At 43.3% G+C, this 25,665-nt stretch overlaps 2 protein-coding genes across 4 annotated transcripts; both read right to left on the reverse strand.

The window, feature by feature from the left end:
• Positions 1 to 165: 165 nt before the first annotated feature.
• Positions 166 to 15,642, reverse strand: LOC141496101 (uncharacterized). 3 transcript variants are annotated; one of them, XR_012470932.1, is made up of 7 exons: positions 15,416 to 15,642; positions 14,057 to 14,183; positions 11,892 to 12,050; positions 10,172 to 10,306; positions 7,792 to 8,229; positions 6,427 to 7,391; positions 166 to 316 (listed from the first exon to the last, which is right to left on the reverse strand). XR_012470932.1 is itself a non-coding variant. In XM_074198237.1 (6 exons), the coding sequence occupies exons 1-6, from the start codon at positions 15,434 to 15,436 to the stop codon at positions 6,679 to 6,681; spliced, it is 1,593 nt and encodes a 530-aa protein (XP_074054338.1). In that variant the 5' UTR covers positions 15,437 to 15,642; the 3' UTR covers positions 3,253 to 6,678. The 3 variants fall into 3 exon arrangements, 1 of the variants encoding a protein (XP_074054338.1); XR_012470933.1 differs by lacking the exon at positions 15,416 to 15,642 and adding an exon at positions 14,746 to 15,330; XM_074198237.1 differs by lacking the exon at positions 166 to 316 and having other exon boundaries at positions 3,253 to 7,391.
• Positions 15,643 to 16,344: 702 nt separating this feature from the next.
• On the reverse strand, positions 16,345 to 24,760 carry LOC141496104 (uncharacterized). The gene is made up of 4 exons (XM_074198239.1): positions 24,301 to 24,760; positions 23,921 to 24,047; positions 20,761 to 20,913; positions 16,345 to 18,277 (listed from the first exon to the last, which is right to left on the reverse strand). Exons 1-4 carry the CDS (start codon positions 24,310 to 24,312, stop codon positions 17,562 to 17,564), a joined length of 1,008 nt encoding a protein of 335 aa, XP_074054340.1. The 5' UTR covers positions 24,313 to 24,760; the 3' UTR covers positions 16,345 to 17,561.
• Between the last annotated feature and the right edge of the window lie 905 nt (positions 24,761 to 25,665).

Below are 25,665 nucleotides of genomic sequence, written 5' to 3' on the forward strand. Positions count from 1 at the left end.
GAAAGGGCCCGGCCCGGCCCGGCCCCGGCCCGCCCCGGCCCGGCCCGGCCCCGGCCCCGGCCCGCCCCGGCCCGGCCCGGCCCCGGCCCCGGCCCGGCCCCGGCCCGGCCCGCCCCGCCCCGGCCCGGCCCCAGCCCGGCCCCGGCCCCGGCCCCGCCGCGGATTCTTAGCTTCTGGTCGGGCCGCGCTGACCCGCACACGCCGCCTGCCGTGCTGCCGCCAGAACAGAGCAGATGTAGGGGCGCTTCTGTGTGCAACGTAGACCGTGTAGTGCCGGAGGGAGGGAAACCCAAGTCTTCCAGGGGTTAACATTCCACTGGGAGCAGAAAGAACCGAGTTAGACACTATGCATAATGTCATCCATGAAAACGCGCTGTGCTAAGGGCTGAGGGCACAAGTAAAGGTTTAAAAACACCCCCAAAACGAAGCCGGCGGTCCCTTCCCTGAAGGCGCTCAGTCTAATGAACAGAGAGAAGGCAAGGCGGACAGAAGAGATTTATGTTCAAATCAACACTAACCGGCCACTACTTGAGTATGTGAGGGTTAGAAAGAGGAAGAGCCGGGAGGGGCTCCAAGGTTGGGAACCTGGAGAAGGGAAAAAGTAGTGGTGCTTTTTGTAAGACAGGAAAGTGCGATGGGAGGCGAGGCAGAAATTTCATGATTTTCACTTTGGACATTTTAAATTTAAGATGTATCCAGATGAAAGATTCTTAAAGGTGGAAGTACTTCAGTAGTCATTTACTAACTCATAACAAATACAATTCCTACTAAAATACAGTTTTTACATATTATGTTATAATAATCTATATTATATATATATATACTTATAAAATAATTTACAAGTTATCATATAGGGTTTGCCTGGAGACCTACAATATGGCAGAATCCATCTCCAGAGGGAGGACATTGCCCTATTTGCATATATGTAATTGTTTGATTTTCCACTTTATTCCTCAATTTGTCTTTTTGCCACTTCCATGCATTACTCCAAGATTTGTTCTTTGGGGTCAAGCAAAACAAAAAAGCCTCATCTTTTTTCCAAATGATTGGACAGCTATCACATTCTTCCAAATTTTCTCTTCCTGGTCGACAAAGCCTCATGACTATTCTGCTGGTCCAGCCACCCAACCGGTTCTTAATTCCTCTAATTGTTCAATAGATGGCCCTGATTTCACCTGATGCTTTTATGGCACCAAGCTGGTGCTCTTAACCATCTTTGTTATTGATACTTTCCAGTTTATCAGTGTCCTTCCTAAAATACACTGCCATGTGGTCTGACTAGGGTCCAATATTGTGGGACTATCACCTTACTACTACTCTGTCTGCCTAATTGTAACTCAAGATCACATCACATTTTTTGACCATCATATCATGATCACTTTGGTTTCACTAAACTGTCTATATCTCCTTTAGACAAATGTCTTCCTTTGCTTTCCTTGTTTTTATAAAGTTGACTTTTTGAATCCAAGTGCAAGGCTTAACATGTGTCTCTATTATATTTTATATTACTAGAGTAAGACAATTCAATCCTAATCTATTAAGATCTTTTGGAATAATGTCATATAGTCTATTATTTGTATCTATAATATAAATGCATCCATTCATCTATCTATCTCAGTTTTCCATCATCTGTAAGTATAAATGTAAGAGATGTGTTTTGTAATTTGTCCATATTGCTCATTTAGGTTATAGATGTCCATATAGATCTATCTGGATGCAGTTCACAGAGAGGGAAGAATAGACATCCTTAGATCCTCCTTCCCCCACCCTCCTCCAAGGTAACTGTTGATTCTTTCCATGAAACAGAGGGTGAGGGATAGAGTTGACCACTGTGCTCTCCTCAAAGACAGAGGGTACTACGATGGATAGGGGAATTTCTTTTTAGATTCAAATCGTGCTTTGATCACCATCTCTTAATGGGAAGGATTGTCCCAAGCTATGCACCCAAGTCATGATTCCCTTTCCCACTAGATGACAGTTCCACAATGAAATACACATGGCAAATAAGCCCATGTATTAAAAAAAGATATCAAACAAATTTAGAGAAAGCATGGATGTGATAATGAAGTGAAAGGTCCATCTCACTGAGTGTAAAATAACTCAGATCTTAAGTTTCTAGTATGCCAAGTGGGGTCTGGAACATGATTGTGGGCTAGCCCCTTCCCAGTTTTTCTTTTCCTCTAGGAACTTGGAGAGAGTCTGAAAAAGGACATCTTCTCCCTCCAAACCGGAAGCCTGAAGAGCAGGATTTCTTTTCTCTCAAGTTGTCACCAATTTCTCTCTTCATTGAGTCAAGGACTTGAGTCTGTCTCTCAAACTGCTTGTGATTTCTATTCAGGTAATCACATCTTGCTCCTTTAGCACTCCCAGACAATTAGATAATTCCACTTAATTTTCTTTTTCTTCTCTTACTACTATCTTTCTCTTATAATTTTATTTTATTTTTTCTTACTTATTTTGGCTTGCCAACTACTTTCTCCTTGAGTCTTCTTTACGGTTCTTACTCTAGTATATATTTTCAGAATATCCTCCTTTATCTCAAATTGTTTTCTAACTTAAAAAAAAAGTTCCCCAGATTTCTCCTGCTTAATCACTAAACTTCTTCACAATTCCAAAACACCTTAATGATTATCAAGAAAAACAGCTTCAAAAGATTTAAGAACTCTGATCAATCACTTCCAAGAGCTGATGATGTAGAACCTAATTCCTAAAAGAGGTGATAAATTCAAGGTGCAGAATTAAGCATATATTTTTGGACACGGTAATAATTGAGATTTGCTTGACCTGACTATGCCTATATGTTGGAAGAAATGTGGACTTTTTTATTTAGGAAAGATTTTTTTGGGGGGGGAAGATGTGAATTACCAATATGTGAGAAATTCCTGAGTATTTGATTTCCACAGGATATGAGAGAGTGGCTGTTAGGATCTGTCAGAATAGTACATTACAAAGACTGGAGTCTGGTTATTGTTTAGGCTGAAAAGACACAAGCCTAAGTGCAGGAATGTTAAAATAAATCCTTCCATCACTCCAGGCTGTTTCATTTTTATGAGCACTTATAACAGTATTACTGTCCAAAAGAAAAGATGGTCATTGAAACACTGCAAGAAATATATAAATGAGAAGTTCAAAAGGAAATATGAATAAGACAACTTGAAAAAATGTTGAATTTATTATATATGTTATTAAAAAAAGCAAGTTTTACATAATAGATTTATAATTTTGCATATAATGTTCTTTTTTTCTGTTCTATTTCATGGACATGTTTCTTTTTGGTATTAATTAAATTCAGATTTCATAAAGTTAAAAAAGAATGTAAATACCTTTAATTAATTGATCAATCAGTAAACAGTTAAGAACCTATTGAGATTAAGGAACTGGGTTAGGAACAAATATAGAAAGATACAAAAAGAGATAAAAGACAGTCCCTGCCCTCACAGAGCTTACAGTCTAATGGGGAAGACAATATGTAAGTTATGTATGGACAAATAGGAACTAATTAACAGATGGGAGGCACTGGAATTAAGAGAGGATAAGGAAAGTTTCCAATAAAAGGAAATTTAGTTGGGACTGAAATAAAGTCAAGGGGATCAGAAGTGGAATAGAGGAGGGCAACTGGTATGGGGGACCATCAGAGAAAATGGTCAGAGCTGCAAGGTAAGTGTCTTGTTTCTGGATTAGCCAGGAGGGCAGTCTACTGGATTGGAGTAAAAAGACTGGAAAGATAGGAGGCGCCTGGATTATGCAGAACTTTGAAGAGAGGGATTCTTCCATTTTTTGTCTTCTGATCCCCAACACTTACTTCAATGGCTGGCATAAGGAAGGTGCTTTGGGTGAAGCAGGTCCTAAAATCACTTAAGATGGAAGAGAGAGGGGTGGCTAGGTGGTGCAGTGGATAGAACACTGGCCCTGGAGTCAGGAGTACCTGAGTTCAAATCTGGCCTCAGACACTTAATAATTCCCTAGCTGTGTGGCCTGGGGCAAGCCACTTAACCCCATTGCCTAGCAAAAACTAAAAAAAAAAAAAAAATGGAAGAGTGATGTAGAGGTAGGTAAAAAGGAAACTGGGTGGTTTAAATGAATGCCTAACTGTTCTAAAGAGATATTAGGCATGGCAATCATAAGTAGAGTGCAAAGCATGTGGCACTATCTTCTTCCAGTTCTTTAAGTGGTGGTAAGGAATGGGAGGTCTTCATCCTATCTACTCAGATTGAAGGGATAAATTGCCCTGGTGAGGTTAGATGTCTATTAAATCAAGGATGTGGGAGTCAGGAGCCCTTCAAAGGAAGAGGGCTACTTCTTCCACTGAAATATTGAGAAGGTGCTTAAAAAATGTTGTTGTGAAGTGGTATAGAGATGTGAGTACAGCTATTTTTAGGGTGGAGAGGAAAGGGGCAGAAATAGTTGGAAGCAAGGAGGGTTAGAGATTTTGTCATATGGCTTTAGGTTCCCTAGATAAGTAGGAAAAGAGATCAGTTGCTGAATAAGGGATATTCCTGAAGTTTGAATTTTGGAGCAAATGTTAGAAGGAATATAATAGGGAACAAACAGATTAAATGAAATGAATGTTGAGCATCATTTAGGACTCAGCTGAGATTAGCACGAGTTTGGGTCTAGTTAATGATTTTGAGACTTCTTTCAAATACTGACCTAGACATAGGTGTGGGCAAAGGGAGCAGAGGAGGAGGTGATCCAGAAGCAGGTCATGGCAAACTCTGAAAGATGGGCTGAGCCTGTATTTTAAGAGAAGCTTCCAGGCAGAGGAATGAATAATGCATCAAGACAGGAATCATGAAACTGAATTTTGAGAGGACTGCAACCTGGAGAGGTTGATTTAAGGCAGAGATTAATTTAAGAGATCTTAACTGGACAACAAAGTCTTGCCCATTACTGTTTAACGTGAGATGTGCATTGAGTACCCTGTCATTCTGCATACATAGAAGATGCTCAGTAAACATTTTCTGAATGAATTATGATTGTTTTGTTTACATAATTGCCTGAGCAGGGGCACCCCAGGCTCTGACAATTTCTTTTCTTTTTAAGAACTTGGGGAAATTAGGATGTTGTGGTCCTTTTTACTTGGCCCTTCCTAGAAGGAAGCCAGAGTGAAAAGGCAAGGGCTTGGATGTGTTTCCACAATTATTTGTAGGCCTCTTGTAATAGATGACATTTATCTAATGCTTTTTTTTTTTTTTTTTAGGTTTTTGCAAGGCAATGGGGTTAAGTGGCTTGTCCAAGGCCACACAGCTAGGTAATTATTAAGTGTCTGAGGCCAGATTTGAACTCAGGTACTCCTTACTCCAGGGCTGGTGCTCTATCCACTGCACCACCTAGCCACCCTTATCTAATGCTTTTGAAGATTTCAAAACGCTTTACAGGCATTATCCAGTTTATTATTATTATTATCCAATAATATTCCAGGGAAGTAGGTCTATAGGTATTGTTATCTCCATTTGACAGAATGAAATTGAGGAAGTAGAAGTTAAGTAAATGGCATCTTTATAGTCAGAAAGCTAATATAGTTCAGGGAGTCTATACCAAATCCTGGATTTTTCCACCATATCACAGTACCGCTTTCAAATATAAGCCCCTAAATCTTTGTTTCTGTGTCTTCCTGCCGCTGCAAAAATTTCCCTTCTCAATAACACCACTACAGTCACTTTTCTCCAGTCAAACACATTTGGTTTTGCTAGTTTTCCCCAGGACACTTGCCTAATTTCTTTTAAACTCAGCTCAAAAAGCTTCATGAAGTTTTTCCAGGAACCCATAGATTTCCCTTCCCCCTTTTTAGGGTGTTCCCCAAAGCTTTTATATCAACAGTAATTGCTCGGATGTGCTTGTCTTCCTTCCCTTGTGATTTCTATGTTCCTGTGTACACCATACATGAAGAATCTTTCTCAGAATGAGAGCAATATCAAAACTATTTCAATTACGTCATCCTTCACTGTCTATCTAGTAGAGACTGCTTCAAATTGGGCTAAATAGTACACGGGGCAGTGGCATCCTCACCCCGAGAGATTCAGGAGATGCTCTTGTCATCATCAGTAACAGAAACCATCCCATCATGCAATGCCTCCACAGCATTCAGACCACATTCCACTGGCTTTCAGATTCTCTAGATGACTGCTGGCATTATCTATTCAGGCATGGAACTAGCAGGAGAAAGAATCCCATTTCTGGAAGTCTGGCAATTTCTTTTAGAAAGTAATGAAAGAATGACAGAGGATTTCAGCAATGGATAGTATTTGTGACATCTTGGTAATCTCTTTAGAGCTAGTTTATGAGCTATATAACACACCATTATTACTGAGATGGTATAGCTTGTTTTTGAAAAAAAAAACAAGCAAAAACCAGTAGTAGTCAATTTCATCACTCACTTCATTGGCCAGATTATACCCAACAGTGATGATGGGGACAAGTACTAACCTGTTTGATCTAAGAGGAGATCCATGACCAAAAGGTGGAAGTTATAGAGAGCATGATTCTGGTTTCAGCCAAGAAGATACTTCCCAACAATGAGAGCAAGGCCAGAATGGAATGGCCAGTCTCATGAGGTAGTGAGGTTCCTGTTACTCAAGATATTCCAGCAGAAGTTGAATGACCAAGAATGTGGTAGAATCTGAACTAGATAATGTTCTCTGACTTTCACAGTCACACTCTGCAGCCACAGGTTCTGTCTCAACCCCAGTCAAGGTCCATCAGTCCATATAGCAGACCCTTGTAGCGCTGTTTCTTCGTGTGCACCTTAATGTGGTCCGTGAGTTCAGACTGCGTGGGGAACGCCTTGTCGCACTCGCTGCAGCTGAAGGACCTGGCTTTGCTGTGTCTGCGCTGGTGGACTCTCATGTCTGCTTTCATTCGAAAACTCTTACCACACTCTGGGCACTGGAAAGGCTTTTCACCTGTGTGTATTCTGATGTGATCAGTGAGATAATGATGCATGGTGAAGCCCTTACCACACTCACTGCAGGAGAATGGCTTTTTCTCCCTATGCTGGCGCTGGTGGGCTTTCATGTCCCCCTTTACTCGGAAGCTCTTGCCACACTCAGGGCACTGGAAGGGCCTCTCCCCTGTGTGCAGGGGCAGGTGCTTGAGCAGGTGCCCCTTCTGGTGAAAGCTCTTGCCACACTCGGGACACTGGTAGGGTCTCTCCCCCGTGTGCAGGCGCTGGTGCCGGAATAGTCGGGACTTTTGGACAAAGGTTTTTCCACATTCTGGGCACTGGAAGTGTTTTTTCGGTCTATGAACTCTAATATGATTAGCCAACTGAGACTTGTGGGTGAAACCCTTGTCGCAGGTAGTGCATCGGAATGGTAAGGGCCCTGACCAGTTCTGGTTTTGAAGGTTATGTCTGTGGCTTTCCTGTTGCTTTGAACTTGAAGATCCGGAATCTAGAATTAAAAACAAAAGATCTAGTCAGAAACTCTTGGCTGCTCTACAACAGAAGGTCCAAGAGACTTAGAGATCAGGGACCAGGGACCAGGTGTAGATCTTGGCTCTGATGTTTACTACCTGTGTGATCCTGGGGTACATCAATCAATTAGTATTTATTTCTGAATGAAGTTGACTTTGCCTGTCTGTAAAATAAGGGGGTTGGATTTGATGGTTTGAAATTTCTTGTCACTTTAAGTCTATGAACTTACTACAATCATTTAAGCCACAGGCACCCTGGTAGAATCTCACTGTCTGCCTTCATTTGAGAGCTCTTGTCATCTGGGCACTGGAAAGGCTTTTCATCTGTGTGAATTCTGATATGACCAGTGAGATAATGATGCATGGTGAAGCCCTTACCACACTCACTGCAGGAGGATGGCTTTTCCTCCCTATGCTGATGCTGGTGGGCTTTCATGTCAGCTTTTACTCGGAAACTCTTGCCACACTTGGGGCACTGGAAAGGTCTTTCCCTCGTGTGCAGGGGCAGGTGCTTGAGCAGTTGTCCCTTCTGGTGGTAGCTCTTGCCACACTTGGGGCACTGGTAGGATCTCTCCCCGGGGTGCAGGCATTGATGGCAGAGCAGGTGGGACCTTTGGGCAAAGGTTTTTTCACACTCGGGGCACTGGAAGTGCTTTTTCGGCCTATGAACTCTAATGTGATTAGCCAGCTGAGACTTGTGGGTGAAACCTCTGCTGCAGATATTACAGTGGAATGGTAAAGGCCCCGACCAGTTCCGACTTTGAAGGCCATGTCTATGGCTTTCCTGTTGTCTTGAATTTGAAGATCCAGAATTCCCTGGAATTGAAAAAAATTTCTAGTCAGGAACTCTTGTTGCCCTACAAGATCCAAAGTCTGGGTATTTCTTGGCTCTGATGCTAACTACCTGTGTGGTCCTGGGTACATCAATCAGCATTTACTTCTGAATGAGGTTGCCTTATCTATAAAATAAAGGGGCTGGATTTGGTGATCTGAGGCCTCTTGTCATTTTAGGTCTATGAATCTACAACAATCAAACCACAGGCACTTATTAAGCAATTATTATGTACCAGGATCAGGGGAAAGAAAGACAAAAAAATGAAATAGTCCCCACTATGATGGGACTTAAATTGTGTGGGGAGAGACAAGAACATATTTAAGAATATTCAGAATAAATACCAGGCAATTCAAACCAAAAAGAGGGAGGATCTAGAGAGGCTTTTGTAGACAGTGGTATCTGAGTGGGAGACTGAGGTAAGGAGGCAGCTGGGCACAGGCCTAGAGGGGAGTGGAGCTCTGTGTGGGGCTTGGTGAGCAGGTCAGTCTGCTGGTCTGCAGAGAGAGGGGGGTGAGAAGGAAGACTAAGGAATCTGGAAAGATGAAGAGCTTGAAAACCAGAGCAGCTGGAAGGGCCCTGAAAGGGAGAACATCGAGGCTGATGCATTGGTTTCATTGAGAGGTGAATAGGCCTGAATTAAGGTTGTAGGTGTGTAAGCAGGGATAATATCCACATGGGAAGAGATGGTATGGAAGAAGAAATGGCAAGATTTGGCAATTAGTCAAATATATGGGTGAAGGAGACTGAGAATCTGAGGATAACCTTGAGGTTATGAGGAGACTCCAGAATGCTGGTACCTTCAGGAAAAAAGAAAAGCAAGTTTGAAAGAAGGGAGGTAGGGAGGGAAGATAATGAGTTGTTGCAGACAATTTGGGTTTGGGATATCCATGGGAATCCTTTCTGAAATGTCTAATAGCCAGTTTGTAGAGCTAAGGAAAGAAATTGGGCCTGCTAGATCTTGGAGACATCTGCACAGGAATAATTAAACCCAGGCAAGCAGATAAAGTCACACATTTTATGGATGATAAATAGGAAGGAGGAGGAGGAAGAGGAGGAGAGAGGAGTGCCACAAAAACCTAAACAACAAAGAGTATCCAGGAAGAGAGTGGTCAATAGTGTCCAATGCTACAGAGACATGGAGCAGGATGAGGACTGAAAAGAATGTAATCCTTTTGTTCTGGAATAGAAATCCTATCTTAGGATTTTGGCCTTATTTTTAATTTCAAGTATGCTTATTTTAGTTAACTAAAAAGATGATAGAAATATCAAGAAGCGAAAAAACCTGTGCCTTCTCCTTTCTAATTTACAGACTAACCAGGAAACCAATCTTCCCTTATCTGGGCCAGAATCTTAAATCTTTTTTTTTAAATTTTATTTATTTAAGGCAGTGGGGTTAAGAGACTTGCCAAAGGTCACACAGCTAAGCAATTATTAAGTGTCTAAGGCCACATTTGAACTCAGGCCCTCCTGACTTCAGGGCCAGTGATTTATCCACTGTGCCACCTAGCTGCCACCAGAATCTTAAATCTTATTCTCTACTGAGCTCTTGATTTTTTTTTTTATCTATTGGTAAGCAGCAGCAAAAATGAAGTAATATCTTTCCTTGGGGTGCTGAACTTTGGTCTCCTCAAACAATTACTGGTTTGATTTTATTCTCAGAATTCAGGATTTCAGATTTCCTGATCATGATAAGAAAAATAAAATAGAGGGCATCTCTTTGTATTTAAGAGAAGGACAGGTCCCAGTGGTGTTGTTTTAGGTCTGAAGCCTTCACTAGGTGGTTTCTTCATGAGATCTCATGAAGCTCAATCCTGTCCTGCTATCAAACTCCAACTCAGTTTGTCATGAATGGAACACTTAAGTCTGAGGAGATTCAGAACATGCCACCCTTTAGTTTCACTCCTTTTATCCCTTCTAACTCACCCCCAAACAGCTGTACCTCTGTACTCTTCGAATCAAGATGCTCATTATTGCTGGAGCAGACTGCAAAGTCTCCTGTTTCCAGGTTCCTATGATTGTTGATGAGTGGTTCTTCTTGTTCACGATGGGTCATTGAATCTGACAGAGGGAGGAATATAGCCAGGATAGAAACCACAAAGAAGCAATTAAGCTTGTTTACCTTTGGCTTACATTAGAGATACAAGATGTAGGAACACATACAAAAATCTGGGGTCTAAGTGTTATAAAAAAGTACAATACAACTGTTAACACTGTAGCAGAGTGATATCTTACCCATTTGATATTTAACTACCAATGAATTGTTTGATTTCTGCCCACATTTTTAAAAGAACTGTGCGTTTTAAATTGATTCAATAAAGTCAACTAAAATTACTTTTATTTTAAAAATTCCTAGAGACCACTTGAAGAGATTCAGGATGTGCTGGGCTGTCATGAAACATTCTAATTAAGGCAGTTTTCAGACAAAGAAATTTAAAGCTATTTATAGTCTTTTGAAGAAAAATGCTTCAAATCATTATTGATGAGAGAATGCCAATTAAAACAACTCTGAGGTACCACCTCATACCTATCAGATTGGCTAAAATGACAGAAATGGAAAATGATCAATGTTGGTGGGGATTTGGGAAATAAATGTACTGTTGGTGGAGTTGTGAATGATCCAACTATCCTGGAGAGCAATAGGTTCAAAGGACAATAAAACTGTGTATGCCCTTTTAATCAGTAATACTGATTTAATGTCTGTATCTCAAAGAGATCATTTCAAGATTAGGAAAAGACCAAAATGTACAAAAATATTTATAGTAGCTCTTTTTAAGTGCCTGGTTTCTACTATACCAAGTTGTCCCTAGACAGTCTATGAAGATAAGTTGTAAGGGATAAACCATAGGTGAAAAAAATTATTTGGTGTCACAAATAGTATATATAACTTTAGAATTTTAAATGCCTCTCACAAAGTAGGAATGAGTATCAAATGAATGTCAAATATTAGTCATTTAATCTAGGTAGGAAAGACTATATTCCTATTTGGTACACTAAATACTATAAAGGTAGGGGGGTGTGTGTGTGTGTGTGTGTGTGTGTGTGTGTGTGTGTGTGTGTGTGTGTTGTGTGTGTGTGTGTGTGTGATATTTATAAAACTGGAAACAAAGTGGGTGCCCATCAATTGGACAGTGGCTAGATATGATTGTAGAATTATACTAAATTTAAGAAATGTTGACTATCAGGAATTCAGGAAAAAGAAAACATTTTTAGCCATTGATATAGAGTTAAATATGTGGGAGTAAAAGAATAAACACAAAGACAATTTAAATGAAAAGATCTCTCAAAGGAAGTTCAACTCTAAGCAACTAGAAAATCAATAATGAAGCTAACAGTATGATACAATTTGCCCTTATGAGGCTAACATTTGACATTTACAGATTTGCCTTTCCTTCTCAAATTCCAGAATCTTGGGTTTCTTGATTATAAGAAAAACATAGCAGAGCTCCTGTCTGTGCATGACCCATGTGACAGTGAAACTGTCTGGGGTTTGAAGCTCTGGACAGCTGATATCTTCATCTGCTCTCTTGAAACCCAGTTTGCCCTGACATCCAACCCTAGCTTAGCTGGACATGATTTCCTCCTCCAGAAGGAGGAGAACTTCAGTATTCCATCTTTAGTTTTAGCCCTTTCACTTCTCACTCACCAGATAACAGCTGCCCCTGTATGCTCTCCAAGGCAGGATGTTCCTCAGCACTGGAACCGAAGGCCAGTCCTCTTGTGTTCAAGTGTCCTTGATCTCTGATGAATGGCTCTCCTCCTTGTTCAATCTGGGTTATCAAGTCTGATTTGGGAATGGCATAGCCTGGACAAAGGCCATAGAGCAGTTAAGTTTATTTTCCTTAAGATCCCTAGAAGCACAAGTTTTGGGAACATCTATAAAAAAATGGAGACTTTCAGGGGTTATAAAATATAACATGACTGTCCAGACTGTAACTTGGAGTTCTTAGAGTGATGCCCAATCAATCTGGCTCTAATTGTCCTGTGAGTTAAGTTCTTCACATATTTTGTGTATGGTGATTAAATAATACCAATTATAATTCTTTTTGCTTTTTTTAATCCCTTCAAAGTCAGTAACTTAGCTCCCAGGAAATATCTTTTGGCCCAAATAACTGGCCCCATTGATTTTACATACATTTTATTGCTACAGTGAACTGTTATTGCATTGTTTTGCATTGTTATTTGTCTTTATACATTTTACATCCTGTTATTAATTTGTCCTTTAGGACAAATACTTAGTCCCATTAGTATTTAATAAAGGGCTCTTCACAGTAGGCATGAAACAAGTATTTATCAAATGATTGATTAGCGGAGTTAATGTTTCTACTTCTATTTCAAGAAGTATGCACAAGGGATCTATGAAATTCTTGTTGGACACACTGGGGAAAATTTTTGTTTGTGATGTTATGCACTAAAAATGTTAAAAGGGAAAACTAAAAAATATCTGGCAAGCTAGAAAACTTGAGTTCCATATTTAGTTATTTCCACATTTCATTATTAGATTTTTTGGGAACCCTGAAATGAGAAGCAGTGAAATGATTTGCAATAGCACCTGAGTCCCCTTGGTGAGCAGAGGTTAATATTAGCCAGACTTAGTAAACATTACTAGGGAAAAAAAAAGATGCTATGGGGTGTAAAGGATACTTTATAGATCTGAAGGGAAAGAGGGACCATGACAGCCTGTGTTGGGACAGTAAACAAACCTTTTCAATTGTAAATGATTAATTTTAACTAAATAATGATTATGGTTGCTATTAAGGTTTACTTGTTCCTTTTTGTATGCATCTTATGCCTCTAAAGTGTATTGAGTTGAAAAATATTACTATCCATCTTGTCATTAATGTCCAAGTTTTTTTTTTTTAATTTTTTGCAAGGCAAATGGGGTTAAGTGGCTTGCCCAAGGCCACACAGCTAGGTAATTATTAAATGTCTGAGACCAGATTTGAACCCAGGTACTCCTGACTCCAGGGCCAGTGCTTTATCCACTGCGCCACCTAGCCACCCCCAAGATTTTTTTTTTTAAATGTATAAAATATACTAAATATATTTGGAGCATCAATTTCTGTGTTAACACAAAACTGGAAACAAGACAGATACTCATTAGTTGGTGAACAAGTGAAACAAATAGCAGTATATGAATATAATGAAATACTATCACTCCATAAAAAAACAAGGAATAAGTTAGAGGGATTTAGAGAAACAGTGTAAAGCATATTGAAATGGTAGGGTGCAAAGTAGACAAAATTAGAACAATATATAAAAATACAATTATATAAATGAAAACAACTTAAAAAAGACACAGAATTCAAGTTAATTGACATGCTCAATCTTGATCCAGGATTACAGTTGACACAATATATTTCCTTCCTCTCAGTAAGAAGACCAAGGGAACAGAATGTTACATATAGTGTATATGAAACTGTTTTATTGTTTTCTTTTTCTTTTTGCAAGGCAATGGGGTTAAGTGGTTTGCCCAAGGCCATACAGCTAGGTAATTATTATTAAGTGTCTGAGGCTGGATTTGAACTCAGGTCCTCCTGACTCCAGGGCCTGTGCTCTATCCACTGCACCACCTAGCTCTCCTGATTTGTTTTCTTGAACTGTCTCTCTTTGTTAAAGGGAAAGGGGTCCCTACACTGGGAAATTACTGTTGTAAAAGGTATATTGAAACTTTTTAAATAAGGTGAAGTTGTAGAAATCATCCATCAGTCTGGGGTTTCCAGAACAACTTGCAGCTCATGGACAGTACAGCAAGGTCTGCTACAATATGAATCTATGACGCCCTCAGACTTCCTGATGGGAACCTCTTACCCAGTGAGAACAAGTTCTCATAGTTGGTCTTCATGACGTGCTTGTAAAGCCTCTTCTGCCACTCCTCCAAGGTCCTCCACTCCTGCTCTGTGAAGTAGATGGTCACATCCTCAAATGTCACGGCCCACTGGAAGCACAAGCACCAGCATCAACCATTCAGACAATACCCTTTGCTAGTTCATTTCTTTCCTAGGAGGGAGATGCTTGACACTGATTCCCAGCAGGAATGTAGTTGTGAAAAACTTTGTACTATTATCATCATCATTACATTGGGACACTCTCATCAGCGCCCAAAGCTGTCATCATTGTCTTATCTCCAAGCAGCTGGTTCTCAGAACTCCTCATCCTGCCCCGAGCTCCCTGTCCCAGACCTCTTGGATTCAGCACGCAGAACGGAGCTCATCTCTTCTCTCACTGCTTCCTTCTTCAAGCTCACTGTCGGCATCCACACCAGCCTGGACCAGGGAGCCCTTTCTGCTCGGATGCTGGTCCCAGCCTCACACAGGTAACCCCTGGGGGCTCTGCAGGGCTCCAGGCAGCCACCTTCAGGTTTGGAACCCTTCCTCCACCCCATTCATTCCACCCAGGCCCTGTATTCTGGTGGTAGCTCCAGGTTCACCTATAGTTGCCCTATCCCTCCAGGTAGGCTGGGGTGCATATTACCATATTTTCTCATGTATAAAACTCACCTTTTTCAAACCAAAAAATTTGGGGTCTAAAAACTGGGAGCCTCTAATACAGTGGTTGTGGATGTTTTTACTTTAATTTCCTGCTTGTCTTTGTGCTCATTGTTTTGCATTTGTTACCGGCCTATCAGGTTAAGGTTTGCCAAGTTCTGCCCAGAAAAGATTTTCATCCAGTACTGAATTCAAGTTCAAAGCGACCCAGTTCACAAAATTGAATGGTAATCGTGCTGCTGAACCTCGCCTGGTCCCCCTCCGACTGAGAAAACAATCCGAGCCTGGCTCTGGGAAGAAGGAACCCCACTGTAGACTCCCCGAGAAACAATTAGCACAGGATGAGGAGAAGGGCAGCAGGAGGCCACCGAATGGACAAAGCATGCGTCCACGCACCAGGCTTGCCCAAAAGAGGCCTGAAAGCCGCGGATGGAACGTCCTTGAATCTCATGATGAATATACCGAGTTCACTAACTTTATGTAATCTATGTTTTTCAAATTTCGGCCCCCAAATTAAGGTGCGTCTTCTACATGGAAAATACGGTAATGCTTGTTGACTGCCCGGAGGCTGCCCCGGTTCCAGTCCCGCTGGGCTGGGGTCCCCGGGCCTCTGGGGGAGGCCCCTGCCGCCCCTCGGGAGCCCCCTAGGCCGGGCCTCTGCCCCAGGCTTGGCCGCACTTACCGGGGCATTTACCGGGGCCATGGCTCGGGGCGCAGCGGGGGCTCCGCCGGGCCGGGGGCGCCGCCCCTCTCCTTGGCCGGTCCCAGGCCCCGGCCCCGGCCCCGGGGAGGCTCCCCCGTCTCAGGCCGTCTTCTCCGCCCCGGCGGCTCCCCGCCCGCTCGGGCCTGCGCTGTGCTGAGCCGGCTCCGGAGCCCGGCCCGGCCCCCTCGGGCCCCCGCTGCCCTGGAGCCAGCTCGTCTGCCCGCCCCGTGGGCTGCCCGGGCCAGACAAAATGCCTGGAGCCGGGGCAGAGTCGGGGAGGGGCCGGGGTGACCGCGCCCCCTAACAGCACTAAATGCTTCTTATTTAGTAGGTAATTAAAAAGATATTCAGGATTCTGAATAAAACGTGAGTTTAAAAAAATAAGTCAGTTTGCTGCCAGGTTTAAATCGTTGCAGTACATTGGTTTATAGTCGTAACAAACCATTTAATACAGACATAAGATACACAGATATATACTGTTATTACCATTCTTTAAACGAAACTGAGTAAAACACCATTAGAAAAATGAACATAAATAAAACATGAAAACTACAGAATGACTCATGGTTTCATGGATCCCTGACAAATTCCCAGGAATCATTATTCCTCATTCTGGAATCTGAAACATTAAGATTTGTGAGTCTAAAGACACAAGTTGTGGGATGACGCCCTCAGTAAGGGTCACTGGGTTGAAGATTCACAGTGGAGAATTCAGACAAGTTAACAAAATAGATAGTGCTTTAAGGTTTCTAAAGTGCTTTCTAGGTGTAGTTTAGTTCGAGTTTACAGAAACTGTGAGGTATATCTATTAGTATTATCTACATATTATATAACAGAAACTGATGTTCTGAGCTAAAAAACATGCTCATGGTTCCAGAACTAATAAATGTGGAGAGCAATTTAAACCCTTTGACTTCAAAAATACTTTATTTGACTCCTTCCAGGGTCTCTATATCGAATTTAACCTCCTGAGCCCTCCTCCCACTACAAAACCCTTACTATTGCTCTCAATTTTCGTTGTTTTTTTTTTTTTTAGGTTTTTGCAAGGCAAATGGGGTTAAGTGGCTTGCCCAAGGCCACACAGCCAGGTAATTATTAAGTGTCTGAGACGGATTTGAACCTAGGTACTCCTGAGTCCAAGGCCGGTGCTTTATCCACTATGCCACCTAGCCCCCCTTCTTTTTGTTTTTGTTTTTTTAGGTCTCCATTTTCTCCAGCTGAAGTTGGTCCTGACAAGTACCTGCAGGCACTGCCTTTCCCTCGCCTCAGATGCTTCTCACCTATCTTCCCAAGCCAGCTCAAAATACAATATGCAGGCTTTTCAGGTAAATTTTGACAATGTTAACTGATGTCTTCAGAGCTCTCAAGTCCACGGGAACCACTGAGATAGATTTGTCTACATTCATCTGTGGTCATGTTTCTTTGGAAGTGCTCCAGCCACTGTATTTAAGGCATCTTAGTCATCAGACTGACCGAGTGCTGACTGTGTCTCCTCCCTCAGAAAGCTCTATATAACTCAGGGAGACAGCATATGATTCTCAGACTGGGAGGGGCAAAGGGCACCAAGGAAACACCAAAGTCCTCAACTACAGTAGGTTTTTTTTTACATTTTACAGGCTCTTCAATCAGTGTCCAGCAGAGTAGGAGCTGTACCCATTCATGTTTGAGTTAGTGGTGGTGGTGGTGGGGGCAGGGGAAGATTTCCACGTGTCATGTCATATTGATTATTCCTTGCTTAAGCTTATTCAAGGTTGTCTCTCAGTCTTTCAGACCTAACTTTCTGGGTTATTACAAAGAGTGAGATCATGTTGATAACCTCTTTCTCGTTGGCCAAGAACACCATCCCCTTCACTTCTTAGTGTTACCTTATTTTTGAACCAAGACAGCAATTCCCAGTTTGGTCACACATAATCAGACAGACTTTACTCAGAACAACTGAAGTGATGCTATGTAGATGGGGTTCCAAAGAACAGTTTCCTTCACACAGAACTATAACTGCATGTTTGGGATGTGATTCCAGGTCAATCTAAGAATAGTGTAGTGGTAGTAGATAAGAGTCCCTTCCAACTGTCACACTGCCTCTAAGTCTACTTGATAATCCCACCTTGCATGTTGTGCTTCTGCCTCAACCCCAGTCAAGGTCCATCAGACCAAACAGCAGAGCTCTGTAGTGCTGCTTCTTCGTGTGCACCTTCACGTGGGCTGCCAGCTTTGACTGCTTGGGGAATGCCTTGTCGCACTCACTGCAGCAGAAGGACCTGGCCCTGACGTGTCTTCGCTGGTGGACTCTCATGTCTGCTTTCATTCGAAAGTTTTTGCCACACTCGGGACACTGGAAAGGCCTCTCTCCAGTGTGCAGGCGGATGTGCTCAGTGAGATAACAATGTTTGGTGAAACTCTTTCCGCAGTCACTGCAGGAGAAGGGTTTCTCTCCTCTGTGCTGGCGCTGGTGGGCCTTCATGTCAGCTTTGAGCCTGAAGCACTCGTCACATTCGGGGCACCGGAAGGGCCTCTCACCAGTGTGCAGGCGCTGGTGCCGCAGCAGATGCCCCTTTTGGCGGAATCTCCTGTCACATTTAGAGCACTGGAAAGGCCTTTCTCCAGTGTGCAGAAGCTGGTGCCGGAGTAATTCGTATTTTCCAGCAAAGTTCTTGTGGCACTCTGTGCACCAGAAATGCTTCTCTCGTCGGTGAATCCTGAAGTGTTTAGTTAACTGAGCCTTATGGGTAAAGCCCTTGCTGCACTCACTGCAGTGAAAGGCTAGGGGCTCAGCCCGCTTCTGGTTTGGAGGGCTAGGAACAAGACTTTCCTGTTGTCTTGAACTTGAAGATCCAGAATCTCCTGAAATGAAAAAGAGCCAGTCAGTCCTCATGGGGTGACTCGGTGGTGACCACAACTGCAACCAGGGCATTCGAAGTGTTGTGGTGTGCTTCCCATACTTTATCTTATTTGTTCCCCATGACAATGCTGGGAGATTAAGCAACCCCTCTTTATGAATGGCAACTCTTATGTGAGACTATAGTCATGCAGAAAACTTATTAAGATTTGAACCCAGATCTTTCTTGCATTCAGGTCAGTGCACTTCTTCCAACAGCAGGGAACATGTCTTATTTACCTTTGGGGTCTGCTCAGGATGAAGCCCAACACTGCTGCAGACTGTCTGGGAGGAGATGCTAGATTTGGAATAAGACATCTGGGCCCTAGCTCTGACATGTATCAGCTGTGGGACTCCTCTGAGCCTCACATGCAAAACACCATGTGGACCAAATGGCACCCTGCACACTCAATCCTAAAAGGCTTTATATTTATAAAGCAATAATGTCTGCTGAACTCATTTTACCACTCCAGGGCTTTGTCCCAGGAGTGACTCTTTGGCCTGGCCTGTGCTATGCTGTCAGAAAGGCAATCACTGCTCCCCTAAATTCATTTCTTAATTAGTGCAATGGAATAGAATTAGACTGCTTAGACTGGATGAAACTGGAGCTGCAAACCTCAGGATTCCCTCATTCAAAACCACTTAACTTCATATCCTGGCTTTTGGCAAGGAAGGACAAACATTGTCACCATCTTCATCACCATCACGACTAAGGTCTCGAATACCTTGTCAAATGACATTAAAACTTTTGTTAGTCCATTAATTCTCTTCCTCCCCCCTCCCCCCCATGGAGCCAGGCAGGTGTGGAGGAGAAATGCCTAGAGAGAACTTTTTTTTTTGCAAGGCAAATGGGGTTAAGTGACTTGCCCAAGGCCACACAGCTAGGTAATTATTAAGTGTCTGAGGCCACATTTGAACTCAGGTACTCCTGACTCTAGGGCCAGTGCTCTATCCACTGTGCCACCTAGCCACTTCTTGAGAGAATTTTCACAGAGGTCTTTGAGATAATTAAGGACATCATTACTCTTTGAATTTCACCATTACATTCAAAGTTTCCAGGAAGAAGCAATGGTATTGGATTGAATTGGTATAATGGATCTCCAGGAGGTGGAAGCAGAAAAAAATGAGCACTGGGAATTCCAATTCTTCAAAAATGGATTGATTTTCCCATGATCTCTGATGGGCAAATGAGTTTAACTAATGTTTATAACAACAAATGATGAAATGCTAAGGTATTGTTTTATAGGTTTAATCCAACTTCCTTACAATTAATCTGTAATAGCTAACATAACAATGACCCTTTAAGCACAAGACCTTTACAACAGTCCTGTGAAGTCACGAATATAAATGCTTTGCATTTAGATTTCCTCATTTTACATGTGAGTGAACAAACTTAAGAGTTGTACAACTTGTGGGTGGCCATGGTAACAGTAGTAATAGCTGGGAGTTAAGAGTACCTCTGCTGTCAGACCCTGTGCTTAGGGCTTTATACAGATCCCATTTGATCCTCACAACAACCCTGGGAGGTAGAACTACTATGAACCTTATTTATGGATGAAGAAAGAGATAAATGGTGGTTAAATGACTTGCCCAGGGTCATACAATGAATGAGTGTCTGAGGGTTGAATGACCCCGCTTCCTCCTGACTCCAGATCCAAGGCTCCATCCGCTGTGCCACCTGGCTGCCTAGGTAGTTAGAGCAGTGGGGACAACTGCCTCTCTAAAATTCACTGGAGAGAAAGATCTGGAAGGGAGCCATTTAGTCAGTTTTCTCAAATTCAGAAGGGACAATGCTTCTGGGTTAGGATTATCAGTTTTGGTTCCCACTCCACTCCTCTCTTTCAGATCCTGATGAGCTTTGACACATGTCTCTAGAAAACTTTGGCTACTAGAAGGGGTAGAACTATCCCCAGGAGAGGAAATCAGATAAGGGTTCAAATTTGTTTCCTATGAGAGATAGAATCTTGACCATATTTTGGGATTCCCTGCCTATTTTATGTCTTTTACTTAAGTAAAAGAGATGGTAGGAATCTCATTAAATTCTTCACCTCCCAAGAACCCTTCAATCTTACTTTTCTTCATCCTGGGACAAAATTTTAGACCTTATCATCAATAGCATTCCTGACTCAACTCATTGGAAATCAATAGCCAAAAATGAAACCTCTCCCCTAAAGATATTGCACATGAAAGACCTGACTCATGAAAGGTTTTGCTTTTTTTTTTAAATCCAGAACTTCAGGGATCCTGAAGAATGGAGTGAAGACTCCTATATGACAGTAAAGTTTGTTTTGGATTTTGTGCCTAGAATCTCTTTTCACTCCTCTGAATCCTATCCAGTGCAGACACCAAACCCTGGCTCAGTTCAACATTAAGAAGATTTAAATTTTCCCAGTTAGGAAAAACGGAATGTACTTTTCTGGTTTAATTATTATCATTCTTTTTCACTCACCACAAAGTAGCTGTATCTTGGTGTGTTTCAAATCAAGATGCTCTTCAGCTCTGGAGCCAAATGCCAAGTCTTTTGAGTCTCCCTGTTCTCTGATGAAAAGTTCTTCCCCCTGTTCAATCCAAGTGATCAAGTCTGGCTTGGGAATGTCATAGCCTATATAGAGGTCACAAAGAAGGAATTATGTTTAATTTTTAAAAGATTACCTTAGATACACAAACTGTAGGGCCAACCTATGCAAAAATACATGAGTCCTGGTGTGCTATAAAGAAGAATATAACTATTCACACTGTAGCAGTTAGGCTTAATGTATATGGTCCTAAGCCACCCATAATTTGTTTCATATCTCCCCATTTTCATCCTCAAAATATCATTATATGATATATAACCCGTAATAAAGTAAACTCAAATAATTTTTGGTTTGAGAATTCCTTGAGAGCTATTTGAGTGGACTCATAATGTTCTGGGTTGTCAAGAGACGAGGCATCACATCACAAGAGTTTGAAAGCTACTGACGTTTGAAGAAATTTTCTATAGCTTTCTTGGAACAAATTTCTATTACCTTTCAGAGTGAATGGATAGACCATATTCTTAGAACTGAATGATTTAAATAAAGACACTTCAAAACTAAGCTTTTATTCTGTAAATAATGTATGTCACATATTTTTTTTTAGGAATGTATGTCAACTTATAAAAACTCTCATATCCTCATAATCTTCTAAACAAGGAATTTCAGTGGACTTGGAAACTTTTTTTTTTGTTTTTTTTAGGTTTTTTGCAAGGCAAACAGGGTTAAGTGGCTTGCCCAAGGCCACACAGCCAGGTAATTATTAAGTGTCTGAGACCAGATTTGAACCCAGGTATTCCTGACTCCAGGGTTGGTGCTTTATCCACTTTGCCACTTAGCCACCCCCTCACTGACTCTTATAAAATGCAATAATCACTCTCATCTGTCTTCTGCTCTTGTCTTTCCCATCTTTAATCTATCTTCCTGGTGGCCACCGTATTTATTCCTAAAGCACAGACAAGTCTGACCATGCTACTCTCCTGCTTTTGCCCACAGGATCAATAAAACAGCCCTGGCTTTTCAATTCCTACACGATCTGCCTCTGGCCTATCTTTTCAGGCTCATCACACTAGGTTTCCTTTCATTCAGTCTAAACTCTAGACAAAGAAGACAGCATGCTACTGCTTGTACATCACCCTGCATCTCCTGTCTTCCTTTCCTCTCTTCCTTCTTAGCATGCTATCTGTCTTCAAACTGCAGCTCTAAGATGATCTCCACCTATAAGAGGACTCTCCTGATTCAGAAATTATTTGTATGTGATTTTCCATGTACATACTGTTCCTTCCAGTAGAAGGCAGGATCCTTAAGATCAGAAGGCTGGTTAGTTTCTATACTACCATCTAGTATAAAATGTCCAAATGAGTACTAGGCACTTATAACCATTAGCTGAATAAAAAAGTCTCTTAAGTGGGTAGTAAAAAGTGAAAAAACTTGGGTTTTGAATGTTGGATGGTGCTGATTATGAGATGGAGAATCTGGTGAACAGAGCTTGTAGTGATTCAGCTTTTGGTCTTAACTTCTTCAAACCTGTTTTCTATCCAAATGACTCTGTTTAAAAATTTTCTAGGAAGGTCACTTATAAGTATTTTACAGTTAAATTTATCAGCAATTACTGATTTCACAATTCTATTTATTCTGTAACTTTCATTTAGATCTTTGTTTTGAACTACTTTGATGACTGTTCTCTTTAAACCTTTTCAACCTCATTCCAGCCCTCAGTGGTTTCTTCTTCCTTTGACTCTTAAGAGCATGCCTTGCAACCAATCATTCATTGCCTTTTAACATATTACATTGCTATACTGACTTAAAACAAAACTTCTTGTGTCACTATTACAATTCCATAAAGAACAAGTTCCTTGAGGGTCAACAGGTATTTTCTTATGAGTTTTATTCTTTCGAGAAGTTTAAGTAACTTTCACAGAGTGGGTACAGAAAAAAAAATTCTAATAGATGGATTAAAGAGGTTAATGATACTCTGGTATATAGGCAGATACTAAGAGTCTCTGGAATCCTTGTTGGGTGTGCTTAGAGAAGACTTTTTCATGATCTACTGTTCAAAATGGTATAGCAGAATCAAAGCTGCAAAAAGAACCACAGGATAAAAAGCCAGCAGGAAAATTTGAGGCATCTTTCAATGTTAGCAGGCATTTATTAGATACTTGTTAGACTGAAATGAAGCAGATGTTAACCATGAAATCAGATTCAGTGAGGAAACTGAGAATACCACTCACTATTTCAGTCCTGGGGAGGTTACTGTTAGCTAGGCTGAGGACACAGACACCAGTGATAAATACAGAAGAGGCTATTGGCTATGGTCATAGACCTGAGGGAGCATGGTGTCACAGGCTGAGTGCATACACTGAATAAACCCCTCAATTTCTAGGTGATTTGTCTCAACTAAATGGTTTTGGTTGCTATTGTGTTACTGTTTTATTTTTATTTTTACATTCCTGGCACCTGGTACCTAGTACCTACTTTGTAAATGACTTGATGATAGAATTCTGTTGGGCTTTATGAAATGATGAAGAAGCTAGAAATTATATGAACCGATGCAAAGTGAAATAAGCAGAAACAAGAGCACCATCTGTACAATAACGGCAATATTTTAAAGACAATGAACTTTGAAAAAAGAAAAGTAAATGACTCGAATTGAATTTTGTCTTCTATCCTCATTAAAGTCCAAGCACTCCTGAGTTTCTGAGAACTGCCAGTGGAGGATCTAAACATGGGATGATCATTTGAGGGGAGGCTCCTTCTTCTGGCTTATACAAAGAGTTACTCACAAAAGCATCTTTTGAATTAAATTTTTTATCAAACTCTATCTGCACACTCATTGAAGTCCAAGTATTTATACCAAAGCAAAAAATTTGTACCATACACACACACACACACACATTTTTTTTTTTTAGGTTTTTGCAAGGCAATGGGGTTAAGTGGCTTGCCCAAGGCCACACAGCTCGGTCATTATTGAGTGCCTGAGGCCGCATTTGAACTCAGGTCCTCCTGCCTCCGGGGCCGGGGCCCTAGCCACCCCTCATACAACTTTCTAAAAAGAAGACTGGATGCATGCAGGCCCCTGGGCCCTCTCGCGCTCACCCAGCGACAGCAGGGTCTCGTAGTTGGCCCGCACCACGTGCTTGTACAGCTCCTTCTGCCACTGCCGCAGGCTCCCCCACTCCTGCTCCGTGAAGTACGGGGTCACCTCGTCAAAGGTCACGGGGCCCTGGAGGCGCGAGCCGGACAGGTGTGGTGTGAGTCCCCCCGGGCCCCGCCCCCAGGCACCCCGGGCCCCGCCCCCGGGCCCCGCCCCCCTTGGCTGGTTTTCCCTAATTTTTTCCCCATTTTCGGGTAAAGCTCGTTTCCCACCACTTTTTGCTGGCCTTTGAATCCCGGGGCGGCGGCACCTGGCGAGGGCCACGTGACGCGGCGCCTTCTCCCCTCCCCCGCGCCCCGGGGCCTCGCGCGGCGGCTCTTACCCGGGCGGCCATGGCCGCCTCCTTCCGGCTCCGTCGGGCGCGCGCCGCCCGGGCCCCGCCCCTCCTCGGGCCCGCGCACGCCGCCCCTTCGTGGCGCCTCCTCCACAGCACCCCCTGGGGGCCGGCGGCGGGACTCCCTGGCGCCGCGGCTCTGCCGGGGCCTAACAGAAGGCAAAGGCCGAGGCCCGGGTGGGGGGGGGGGGGTCTCCGAGGTGCCGCTGCAAGAAAAGCGCATGCGCAATCCGTTTTAAAGCTCAGTCTGCTTTTTTTAAAAATTGTGTTTTTTTTTCCGCAAGGCAACAGGACTAAGTGACTCGCCCAAGGTCACACGACAGCTACACGTCGTGAGTGCGCACTTGAACTCGGGGCGTCCGGACTCCAGAGCCGAGGCGCCATCACTTCCGGAAGTGGCGGTGAGCCGGGCCAGGGTCCGGGGCGCGGCTGCGCACTGGGCGAGGGGCGGGGCCCACGCCCGGGGGATGCCGGGACGGAGCCCGGCCGCCCGGCCGCCTCTCTGCCCCGCTGTCCCGCTGTCCCGCCGCGGGCTCCGGGCCTGGGCTCCGGCGGTCCCTGTCCTCAGTCCCCCCGCTCCGGCCCGGGCCTCGCGCTGCGCGGCGCCCCCCGAGCTGGGTCCTGCCCCCAGGCCGTGGGTAGGGGACTCTCCTCACGGCGGGCAGTGCCCAGCGCGACCCGCGCCTCAGGATGCCTTCGATGCTGCGGGCAGCTTAGCCTTACCCGGGTCAGAGGTGAAGGGGCGGAGCCAGGGATGACTGACGAGGATGAGTGACTGACGAGGATGAGTGACTGACGAGGATGAGTGACTGACGAGGATGAGTGACTGACGAGGATGAGTGACTGACGAGGATGAGTGACTGACGAGGATGAGTGACTGACGAGGATGACTGACTGACGAGGATGACTGACTGACGAGGATGAGTGACTGACGAGGATGAGTGACTGACGAGGATGACTGACTGACGAGGACGAGTGACTGACGAGGACGAGTGACTGACGAGGATGACTGACTGACGAGGATGACTGACTGACGAGGATGACTGACTGACGAGGATGACTGACGGCAAAGTCTCCCTTTACTGACCCCGATACAAGTGCTTAACTGTCCTCCCCAGCCCCTGGCCCACTCCACCCCTGGCACTCATCAGTGAGACAAGGCTGTGGGGCTCGGGGACACCAGGTGATGCCAGCCTGCAGCACTCCCCTCACAACAGCCCCTTCCAAGGGTGGAGCGGGAGAGAGGGGAGCTTCCCTCCTCTTGGAGCTCAAGGGTCTCCCCGTGGCGCCCCTGGCCCCCACACTGGAGAAGAAAAGATGGGCGACAAAGCCCACCACATCTCCTGCTTGCTA

Source organism: Macrotis lagotis, chromosome 8, assembly GCF_037893015.1.
Source record: "Macrotis lagotis isolate mMagLag1 chromosome 8, bilby.v1.9.chrom.fasta, whole genome shotgun sequence".
NCBI classification, from domain to species: Eukaryota; Metazoa; Chordata; class Mammalia; order Peramelemorphia; family Peramelidae; genus Macrotis; species Macrotis lagotis.